The sequence below is a fragment of the Psammomys obesus genome, unplaced genomic scaffold (assembly GCF_907164565.1).
Source record: "Psammomys obesus unplaced genomic scaffold, mPsaObe1.curated_primary_1811, whole genome shotgun sequence".
NCBI lineage: Eukaryota > Metazoa > Chordata > Mammalia > Rodentia > Muridae > Psammomys > Psammomys obesus.
Window position 1 is genome coordinate 9,849,821 of NW_026589732.1, and position 11,975 is coordinate 9,861,795.

Here is an 11,975-nt window from a genome sequence, read left to right on the forward strand (position 1 = left end):
CCCCTGCACAGATGTAGCACATGACAGTTCAGTGTCCAAGTGGGTTACATAGTAATGGGAAGAGGGACTGCCTCTGACAATCTGATTGGCCTGCTCTTTGATCACCTTCCCCTGAGGGGGGAGCAGCCTTACCAGGCCACAGAAGATGACAATGCAGCCACTCCTGATGTGATCTGATAGACTAAGATCAGAAGGAAGGAGAGGAGGACCTCCCCTATTAGTGGACTTGGGGAGGGGCATGTGTGAAGAAGGGGGAGGGAGAGTGGGATCGGGAGGGGAGGGGGGAGGGGCTTATGGGGGGATACAAAGTGAATAAAGTGTAATTAATAAAAACAAAAAAGGTAAACATCAAGAAATTTAGTCTGTTACAAGGGTTGCTTTCTATAAGTAGATTATTCTGACATCTTAGTTTATATATGGGCAGTTTTCTGACTACTATAAGAACCTTTAAGCTAATTTCACTCCACTTATTTAAGTTGCTTTATTTCTCCTTTTGTTTTAAATTTGTACTCAGTATCTTTTATCTTCATGTAACTAATTTCTTTAAAATATTTGTGTGAGTGTGTGGTATAGATGGAGGGAGGGGATATGTGTGAGTGTGGGTCAGATGACGGCCCACACTTTTTCAAGCCTGCTTTTTCCTTCCACTGTGCGACAAACTCATATCATCAGACATGGACAGTGCTTCCATCCACCAAGCCATCTTGCCAGCCCTAGTTAAACTGTTTTGAATAAATTATATGAAAAGAGGTAATTTTGTTATGTATATAACTGATGGTATTGTCTTTTTGAGTTGCTCTATGACATATGTATATTTATCCAATTATTACCAAGTCTTTAAATTTAATATAGCGTATATTTGAGATTGGCAGTAGGAAAGTTCATTGTGATAATTTGGGTATTGTGCTTTTCCCCAGAGTCAGCTTAGTCAATGTAACAATGCCCTGGAGAACTCTGAAGAACTACTAGAATTCGCAACAAGGTCATTAGATATAAAGGAACCTGAAGAATTTTCAAAGGTAAAGAAAGCAAAAAGCAAATAAAAAGACAGACAAATAAAAAAAAACCAACCCTTTCCTAGTATACTGAAGGAGTATTTTTAAAAAGTGTTTTGTCATTTTTGATACTGAAAAGACGTGGGGTTTTTGCTAAATAAAATACAAGATGTTCACTTATTCAAAGTATGTGCTTTTGAAGTATGTATCTTTTGGGGTCAGTAATTGATTATTTTAGTTCTGTTTTCCTTTAATCAATTTAAATGAGCCACATAATTTTTTTTTCAGTTATGTGACTATTGGCAGTTTGTTTTAAAGGTTTTTCATTACTCGAGCCAAGTCATAGTTTTCTGGATGCTACTTCAAATGCTTAGTTGCAGACAAAACAGTGTGGGTGACGCCAGAGTACACTTAGCATTGCGTGGTGGATTGCTGTAAACTATTTTGAAACATCCTATATTAAAGTTCTTTAGTTGGGCTAATATAATTGAAAACAACAACAAAATAGCCTTGGCTAAAACCCATACAGTGATTTTTTTCATACTTCTTTATCTACCATCTAAATTGTTATGTTCCTATTCCTAGTATGAAATCGGGATTGGAAGGGCCCCCATTTATCAGCATTATGTGATCTGAAAGTGAAAAAGTAAAAAATAGCACAAGTACGATAAAATTTTAGAATATGCTTCACCTTATTTTTTAAATATGAGGAGTTTAATTGAAAGTAAATAAATGCAGAAAGTTAAGATGAGATCTGGATCATTAGCCAGGATTCTACCAACTGTGGTTTCTCAGTCACTAGTTCTTGGCCTGCTGAACGGTTTGGATCCATTGTCAAAATTAACATTCTTATTCTTGCCCTGAATTCAAACCTTGAACTCTTCCAATGAAGAGAACTGACCAGAACAATTTCCATGGCAGTATATAATTATTTACCTCCTTTTAACCACTTGTCAGATTAAAAGGGAAAGAATGTCTTTCTACCCATGAGTACCCACAATGGAATAACAGCTGCAGGGTACTATGAAAAGAGAACAGTGTCTTCTGTGTTTGATCATTTTTGATGAAAGGAAAAAATGGGGCTTAATTCATTTTTCTCACTCACACTAGCTCACCCCTGGGTGTATCCATCTCTTGAGCACTGAGAAGAGCAAATGAGAGAAGGAGCTCAGTCATTACTCTGCAGGCAGAGGTTGAGAGAGGGTCCTTCTTTAGGCTGGTAAGGAATACTGAAAAAAAGAGAGGACCTTTAACAAAAGTGTGCTTTAGCTCTGAATACAATTACAAATAAACAAAATGTTTACTAAGCTTACTTTAAAGTAGAATTTTACCTTTTATTTGTGAGTGTTGGTATCTTACAGAAATATAGTTTCCTACTGTACAACTGTACTTAAGAGGCTGTAAGTAACACTGTGCTTGAGGTAGTTTCAGGCTATTTACTTTGAAGTGATATGCATTTGTTTGTTTGCTTGTTTTAAGTGTGTGAGTGTTTTGCTTGCATGTAGGTATGGTTACCATGTACATGTCTTGTACCCTCAGAGGCTAGAAGAGGGCAACATGTTTCTGGATTGGAGTTACAGGGGGTTGTGAAACACCCTGTGGGTGCTGGGAACTAAACCCAAGTCCTCTGCATAAGCAGCAAGTGCTCTTTATTACTAAGTCATCTCTTCCAGCTCTGACCATAAGTTTTGAAAACTAGTGCTTATATGAAGAAAGTCAAATATATATTTATATATATCAAGTTTTATATATATATATATATATATATATATATATATATATATATATATATATATATATAACTATCATATACTTTATAGAATCAATGGGTTATGCATCTAGTTCTTTTCCAAAGGTCTTTAAAAAAATAAAAAGAAAGAAAGAAAAAAGGCTGTCCTGGGACTTGCTATGTAGATAAGGATGGCCTAAAGCTCTTTGTTACATGGCAAAGTTAGTATTTTTGCCTAAAGGAAGAACATTTTGAGGTATCTCTTTTTTCCATTTTTCTTTCTGTAAAGAGAGGGAAAAAAGTATATTAGGAAGAAATACACCTTTCCTGTCTTTGGCAGAGATAATAGATCACTGAGATTCAAACATTAGGAGCCTCTCATCCTGGAGTCTGCCAAATCTTTTGGATTTACATAAGAAAAAAAAAACCTCCAGGTTCATGAACATTTGAAGAGTTAAAATAAACTTTGATCTGAGGACTGTGCAGCCATGCTGGAAAATACAAATGAAATTGACTGCCAAGATATGTGAAAAGGGGCACAGCAAAGAAAAGAAGGATAGAAAAGCCTCTGGGAGGACCAGTGCCTGCCTCTGCTGGACAGAGGAGACTGGTAGATGCAAACATGCTTTTCATCAGGAGAAAACAGCAGTGAAGAGACAAGAAAATCCATGCTTGGGGAGAAGAAGAAGGAGTAAAGGTGATTGGAACTGGCAAGAGAAGGAGGTGTGCCAGAGGCTGGTCTTCCATGAGGCCACATCAGCACTGAAAGCTGAGAGCCACCTTTTGCTTCTCAATGTTTGCTGTGAAAAAGCATTACTCCTCCCTGCCACAATTTGTGGTGTAGTTAGCAAAGCACTGCTGTTAAGAGTGGGTTTAGCTTTGGCCTGGTGCCACAGGAAGCAAGTTTATTTGGGGAAATAATACCCCAGGTTACCTACAGTCCTGAAAACGAAGCGTGCATAAATGTAATCTTAGTACTTTGACAGCTACAACAAACCAGTCAGGAAGTCCACCATCACTGTTAGGTTTCTGAATACTGACAGATAACCTAACATATCGATCCCAGCCATCAAAGGAACTATTTTGTAAATTCTTAGGCAGACAGCCTAGTCTTCTTTGTTTGTTTGTTTGTTGTTTTGAGACAAGGTTTTATGTATATCCCAAGGTGACCTTGGTATAGCTGAAGATGGCTTTGAACTCCTGATCCTCTTGGCTTCGCCATCTGAATGCTGGGATTACAGGCACATGCCGCTATACTCAGCTTATGCTGCTGGGAACCAGACTTAGGGTAGTGAGCATGCTCAGCAAGCACTTCTACAACTGACTAACAGCACAACTCCCAGCTGTTTAAAGTATAGAAACAATAAGGCGTTAAACATGCTTGATAAATTCACAGTAATGTCAGTGTCTTTTCATTAAACATTAAGAACAAGGTTAAGCAAACATCTTGTTTTACTTACACTTAATAACTATGAATAATTATTTATAATAACTACCTTAGTCTTTTGCAGTTCTACTTAAGTAGCTTTGGCCTAGGGTGACAGGTTCCTAAAACCGATATATTAAAGGATTGTATTTATTAATTTAAGAGGCAGATTCTGAGTATGCTAGCTCAGGCCTGTGATCCCAGTACTTGAGAAACTGAAGCAGGAGGGTTGCTGTGAGTCTGAGTCCAGCCTGGGCTACAATATGAAACTGTGTCTTAGAAAACAAAACAAAGGGAAGAAAGAATGAGAGAGGAGAAGAAAGAGAGTCTATCTCCATTCCAGATACAAAGATGTGAAGAGTTGGCAAACAGGATTCAGTCAGTATAAATAATGATTCTTCCTGGAGGCTTCCGGTACCGTGACACCATAATCTTAGAGGAAGCCGGGCATTCATTTGGCATTCGCCCAATTGTCTGAGTGGAGATGCGGGTAAATATGGTAGCAGCAGAATGCTGGAAAATTCTAGGCTTAATATTCCAGAGATACAAATTCATGAAGTTATCGTGGAACGAAAGTATATACTGAAATATTCTTTTTTGATGGCTTTCTGTTTTGGAAGAAGAATTTCTAGAAAAAAATTATTCTCTAGTTAAAGATATTTCTTGAAGTTGGGCCATTTTTGAAAAACAACCCTGGAACTTGAGGCTTTCCTCTTATTGCAGAGGATAATTTCTCATCTTCTGTATTTGCAGGTGCATGTAAAATAAAATGTGAGCCTAAGTCAAAGAGGAGCACAGAGTTTTCAGTGTGCATTGGATGTCATACACAGGATAGCAGTTTCTTCTAGGTTATCTGCTTTCTCATTTGTTCCTTTTCTGTTTTTTTTTCCACAAAAAATAAACATGATGGGACTAAAGTCTTGCCTGCATGTGTATGTACACGTGCACAAATGGTACCCTGTCAGATACAAAACAGAATCAGTAGTGGTCCTCCTATCAGTGGGTCGTGTGACAGAAGCTGGGAAACAATATCCTTCTAACCAAGTTCAAAACCCGTCAGGAAATAAGATAAAATAAGAAAACTGAGAAGAAGCCAAATACCACTATAACATTGGCGAGTACAGATTTTGTCCATAGGCAAACTTCTTAAGCCCAGAATTAATTTACCTATGCAGGTGTGATCAGCAGAGGCTTCCTCCGATGATGGGGGGTTGGGAGTGCTGTTTCAGTGACACTTAACAACACAGAAGAAGAAGAGCACAACACATAGTTTGTATGTACAAGCAAACTTCCAAGAAAAGTAAGAGGCACTGAGTTGATAACTTGAAAACTAGTCACCTGGGGTCACTGTGAAGTGAAGGGCAGAGTGGTAAGGGCTTACTCGGTATGTAAAGAAGTGTGGGGTGCAGAGCAGAATCCTTTTTCTTTCCCTTAACACAGAGAGGAAAATTGTTTTACACTCCAGCTGCCATGGGAGTAATTTTCAAAACTAATATAATAGTTGACTAATGTAACTTAGTCCCGTACAAAAGAGACTGTGCCAACCTAGGTTCATGACCTAAAGAGATCGGAGAGCCACCATGTAGGGTTGGCTATAGTATGTGGACCTTGGAAAGGGATGTTGTTGTTGTTGCTGTTTTAAAAGTGTTAAGAACCCAAATCCCTTAGTAGAGAAGTAACCTAATATTCAGGGCCACAGTGTTGACCACGGTAATGCTGGAGCTGCAGCATGTTGTGATCTTTTGTGGAATGGTACTCAGGCCTACATAGTTGAGACTGGGTATAAAAAGTGGCCTGAAGTAAGTAGACACAGTGTTAGCACTGAAGGAGAGAAGAAACAGAAACAGTTCTTTGTGCATCTAATTTATATGTACTTTATTAAATATTTCTGAATACCAGGCCGTATGCTAGCAAAACAGCCATCATTGTCAGCTGCAGTCACTAACTGTGCCTGTTGGCATGGAAAAAACTCTTTAGTTGGGTATGTTCTATTTGATTCATGTATAAAGAGGCAACAGCTTGATGTGTTTTCATTGTTTTGTGCCTACCTAGTGCCAGGTAATGACCATGAACCCTTCCTAAACTTGTATTTCTATTTTCTGACAAAAAACAAACAGAAGAAAAAAAAACAGAAGATACATACAATAGGTGTAATTGATAGCTTCTTTGAACCTTCCTGAAAGAAAGACCCACTTATAAGAGATGTTTCTTCTGTCCTGTCTCAACCTCTGCTATTAGAACTCATTCCTGGGAGCAGAGGCTTTAGAACTGCAGTCTAGTTTTGTATGCAAGGAAGCTTTCATATATATATAAGAACTACTAGGGTGTGTAGAAAGGTGTGTCTAGGAAAGAAATTGTTTTAGTAAAAGAATATCAGACTGAAGAAAAGTGAAAGTGCATTTTGATAATCTTATGTTAAAAAGCCATAATTATACTTCCATGAAAGTAGTTGAAACATTACAAATTCTTCCTTTTTTGGTGATTGATGGGGGGGTCTGGATGCTACTATGGTCCTTACATCAAACTTACATGAATTTTATAGATTTTCTGTAATTTGTGTTTTGATGAATATGAACTAATCTGTTGCAGGGTTGTATCCTAACTTTTCTTGCATGTCACTGCCATTGAACTTGCATGAAAAGCACTAACTACTCTTTCTCTTCTCCCTGATCTACTCCAAGGCTGCCAGACAGATCAAGGATAGGTATGGTATAAAACCTACATTTTTTATTTAAGTGTCAATATTGAAGTCAGAAATGAAATTCAGAAACCATTTTTCTTAGAACTCTATTATTAAAATAACAATTCATAAGTTATGTACAAAGTAAAGAAAATATACTCTGTATATCATTGAATAACCAGTAAACTTTTTAGTCACGTTTTAAGTTGTGGAAATTACATATTTCTAAGAGAATTTCATTTCTGGTTTAATAAAATAGTTAGCTTTAGTTTTAGACTAGTTCTTAATTAGTTTAGTATTGAAGATTGATCTATTTTTGAATGAGTTAACAAGTCTCTGTATGTATATGTGACTTGCTGGAATGCAGTTTTTGCTGCTGGTCCTAAATCTAAGTGGATCTGTTTTCAGGGAAATCCAGTGCTGCCTAGGGTCTTTAGTTGCTGAAGCTCCTCACTGCTGTCCTGGTTAACATCTTTGTTCTCTGCCCTGTTCTGATGCCACCTCTTTCTTCCGCTGCTGCCACCACTATCTTATTTTTATGCCGTAGGGGGGGGAAAACACTCAAGAAAATCCTTAAGTACTTTGGCTTAAAAGTTGTTTCTCATTGGTAGAATCAGGAATATAAAAGGGCATTTAGCATGTGCTGGAAGGAATGTGTGAGTGTTGAAGGAGTTGAGGTAGCATTTGGATTGTGTTTTCGGAGCTGCCTGACCAGCCTACTGAGCATTGTCTGTAGTTAGTTTGTAACTTAAGGCTTTTATCTCAAAATCGTGAGATCCTCTGACAGGCACAACTCTTCAGTCTCTTCAAGTCTAGATCAATTTATTCTTCATCAGGTAATTCACAGAAATACTCATTATGGACTGTGTGAAAACCAGTGTCTATGGTTAATCTGGGGAAAGGTTCTACTGTTTCTTTTGTGATTGTTTGACAGCGGGGTCGGGGACACAAAATTTGCATAGTGTCAAAGCAATACTAATGTCCATTTTTGTAGATTTTGTATTATAAAGTGATTGGTGATGTAGCTCATTCTTGTAAGTGCTGGGAGTAGGAAGAGCATGAGAGCTTTTGGGTTAAGAGATGGGTTCTTGCTGTGTTTCCTAGGCGGGGCTTGAATTCAGAGTTCTTCCTGCCTCAGATCTCAAGTAGCCAGGACTGTAGGTACATGCTCAGTAAAACACTATGTGAGAAATGGCTGAGAGGCAGGTCTTTGTCAAGGTAGATTGTCTTCTGAGATTTGCTAGAAACAACCCTCTAACAACCATGTAGATTATTGATCCTTACTAGTTATTATTCCATTACATTCCACTGTGGTTCTTGAGTTTCTGGTTTAGAAATAAAATTTTAACCAGGTTTTGGGCTGCCCAAAAAATCTTAAGAGAGACTCTGTCAAATCTCTTCTTCATTTCAAGATTGTTTCTGTGCTTCTCGCTCCCATCTTTACTCCTGATGACCTCGGTTCAGGTTTATTTGTCAAGATTTAAATTTGATGCCAGCTTTTAGGCTCCTCTTCACTGAAACACCACATCTCTGCCTTCTTCTCAGTAGGCCTCTCCATGCGATCCCATCAGTGTCCAGGCAGCACAGGAACCAGAGTCCCCATTTCTTCTTTGTTGTGTTTAAAGCCTACCCTGTCTTCTTTGCTTAGCTCCAGAGCATTTGCTTCTTGTCTGAAGAGTCTATCTAGGTCTTAGCCTGTTTTCTATAACTTGATTAAATGTGCTCATCTGTTTTGTAATTATTTTCTCATGACAGTGATAACACTGGGAGGAAAAAGTCTTTTAAGATTTTTAGTTTGGCCTTTAAGGTTAAATTCTCTAAATATGGCCAGTTTAAAAATAAATTCAAGTTTTTTGTTTTATTATGTCAAGCTTTTACAGATTTTACAGGTTTCAGATTTAAAATCCTTTAAAATCCTCAGCATTTCTCATTAAGCAATGAGTTGATTTGATTTAGAATGAACCAGCGAGGTTCAGCCCCATTCACTGATTGAGCATCTTGATCTCATCTCATTATGGTGCTGTAGGAACTTCTAAACCAGAAGATACCCAGGGCTGTCCAGAACAACACGTTTAAGTTGAGCCTTCGTCCTGACTTTTTATCATATAATTGAAATCTTATTCTTTTAGAATAAACAATTTAGTGCTGTGTGTATAGAGTGTACAGTACATATTTGGTTTCTAAAGGATTCAAAACTGTGAATTGCCTTTCCTATGAACTCAGTTACCCTATAGTACTTTCTTCTTGATAAATAATTTCTGCTTGTTCATTGTTACATTACAGTGATTACTTCATTTCTTAATGAAGTAAATAACTGAATATAGCAACGGCTTGACGTCAGCAAGTTTTCCGTCTTTCATCCTGTTGATCTCTTGGTGGCAGATTCCATTGCCTGGGCCTGGTGTTCCTCCAGCTGTGTTTATGTCGTCTCTTAGACTGTGTAGGAAGAGAACAGCAATGAGCAGACTTGTCGATCTTTTCTCTCCAAGGATATTGCAGGAATGACTGTAATATTTGTAGACTTTTACTGTAACATGAAAACATTGAAATTTACGATTAAATAACAAGTTCATTGAATATGGTTTTTTTTTTCTTTTTTGTGTGTGGGAAAAGAGTTTATTCATTTGGATGACTGAGGGGAAGCAGATTCAAACAGGCACAGTTAAGTGGCTTTGACCAACATAACTAGTTTCTTTTAATTTTCAGTTTTTGCTAAGAACTTCCTGCCACTTTGATAACATAAAATTTGATTTGGCTTGATTTTTATTGTGTATTTTACTTCACACGTGTCTGAGTGTTTATTGAACACTTGTTATTCTATGACATATTACTCCAATAGGCTGCTTCTCATAGTCTCTCTCTGTAGTTGATGTTGATAGCTGAGAGTCCCATCTTGCTGGGTGGAGCTCACTGTTGGTAGTCTTAATTGTCTTCTTTGTGGTCCATGGTATTGTAGGTGTTGCAGTGTATAATAGCAGGTCTTTCTGCCTCTACTTTTGCAGAGAGTACAGTGTAACAGAACCTGGAAGAATGTTTCCAGGCTCACTCTTTGGTGAACATGAGTGAGGATAGCATTGGAATATTGGTGAGAGTGTCCACAGAGGTTCAGATAAGTTGCTATCTCGTTTATATTAGATATTGGTTATTGTGATATCTGTCTATGAAATTTTATAAAACCGGATGGAGTTTCAGTTTTTCATTCCGTTTTCAAAAGACAAAGCAAATCTACTTAGCTGCCTATGTTACAGTTTCTATAGTCACTAAGTGAGATAATTTTATCTTAGTTTTATAAGTTATGTAAAATTTGTAACCTTAAATTTATTTATTTTAAAAAGTATATCTGTGTTTACTATAGAGTCACAATGGCTTCAGCCTTTCGCCTTTGTTTGAAACCAAAAGTCAGTGACAACATGACCCATTTAATGGTGGATTTCTCTCAGGAAAGACAGATGCTGCAGACTTTGAAGTTTTTGCCAGGTAAATACACTGTTACATGGAAACTTTCAGTTAAAAAATATTTTAAGATGTTTCTGTAATGAACAAGCATGTAAATAATAAATATCATATGATATTTTACTTTAATAAGAAGTAGTTAAATTCACTAGCTTTTAATAGTAAGAATTATTTTCCTGTAGCAAAAATTCAATATTAATATCATTAAAAAATAGTACATGTTGCTGTGTTGGGAAAGAATAATGGTTGGTCTCAAGGCCAGACTGCATATAGATGTAGGTTTTGCTGTTTTCTTGCTGTGTGATCTCAAGAAGTCAACTAACTTTCCTTATTTTTCTCTATCTTTAAAATGCAATGCTGATGTTCTCAATGCTTCAAAGGTATTAAATGGATTGATTCTTCTAATGAATTTGTAACAGCAAGTGGGACTCAGTTCAGTCTCGGTGAATGGTGACTGTCAGTAATGTTGCTGTTGTGTTTGGCATTCAGCAAGAAATATGTCTCTGTGGTAATTTGTTAACATTGTCCTATGAGAGAGTTAGTTGACCATGTGAACTCAGTCACCAATTATCACTTCTCTGTATATAACAGCCAGTTGATGTTTTTTAGTATTCTTTTATGTCTTTGTTAGTATTCTGTTTTTGTATTTTTAGTACTAAGTAATATTTTCATCACCAAGTAATTTTGTTAGTTAATATGTAAAATTGTTAGGACATTGGTGGCTTGGGGAATAAGGGATCCATTTGAGAGTAAAATTCCACTTAGGTGTCTTTTTGGGGTAGTTTATCTGTAGTTTTTTCTTTGTTTTTGAAGTTGGCTGTTTTTTAAATAGGAAACACTAACTGTACAAGACCATTACTTCTTTGGAGATATAGTAAGACTAGGTTAATAATCATAATGCTCTAAGGGAACCCAGTAGGTGAAGGACTAGCTTAGATGCTAGAAATTATGAGCTGTAGAGGAATATGTGGGAGGAAAGGTGAAAGGAAGGGGTGTAGCTGAGAGGAAGAAGACGTCACTCTATCTATGTGTGTATTGGCTGCTCAGGATTACAGATAATCCCTGACTTACACAGATTTGACTTGTGATTTTCTACATTGAATGGTGAAAAATGATAAATATTTAGCAGAGACCATACCTTGAATTTGGGTCTTTTTCTTGGTTGGCAATCTTCAATCGGATAAGCTTCTGTGAGGGAGGGCGTCAGGAAGAAGCTACAGTTCCAGCGGCCTTGTGAAGAGCCAGCTGTGTGCAGGACGGCATACTGTGCAGCTAAGCTGTGATGCACCACAGACCAGGCCTACGAAATGAGTTTTTACGGAAGATATTTTCAAGTTATGGTTGGTGTAATGTGATGTAAGCCTATTGCAAATTGAAAAATGTCTGTACTGTCATTTCATTCACAGGGCTCACCTGGTGTGCAACTAATATCAAAAGGCAAATAAACGTTTGTTTAGAGTTTTAGAATACCAGATACTTTACATGGTTTGATCAGTTCACTCTGACACTTAGAATTTCCTTGGGAAGAAACTGGATTTTATTTTATTTTTGAAAGTTTAAGGTTTTCTGTTGAAGTCTAGCTTTGACTGTGTGTTCAGTGATCCAAGGAGGGAGGAAATGTGGAGTCGGCGATAAATGTAAAGCTCACACACACACACACACACACACACACACACACACACACACACACAC

The 11,975-nt window shown here is 37.3% G+C and overlaps 1 protein-coding gene across 2 annotated transcripts in view; it reads left to right on the forward strand.

The window, feature by feature from the left end:
* The window catches only part of Fsd1l (fibronectin type III and SPRY domain containing 1 like), a 73,527-nt gene that overhangs the window by 22,772 nt on the left and 38,780 nt on the right, over nucleotides 1-11,975 (forward strand). For both annotated transcript variants that reach the window (XM_055605334.1, XM_055605335.1), the window contains exons 4-6: nucleotides 918-1,019; nucleotides 6,832-6,854; nucleotides 10,186-10,307. In XM_055605334.1, coding sequence (XP_055461309.1) covers nucleotides 918-1,019; nucleotides 6,832-6,854; nucleotides 10,186-10,307 — 247 coding nt within the window. The remainder of the gene's footprint in view (nucleotides 1-917; nucleotides 1,020-6,831; nucleotides 6,855-10,185; nucleotides 10,308-11,975) is intronic.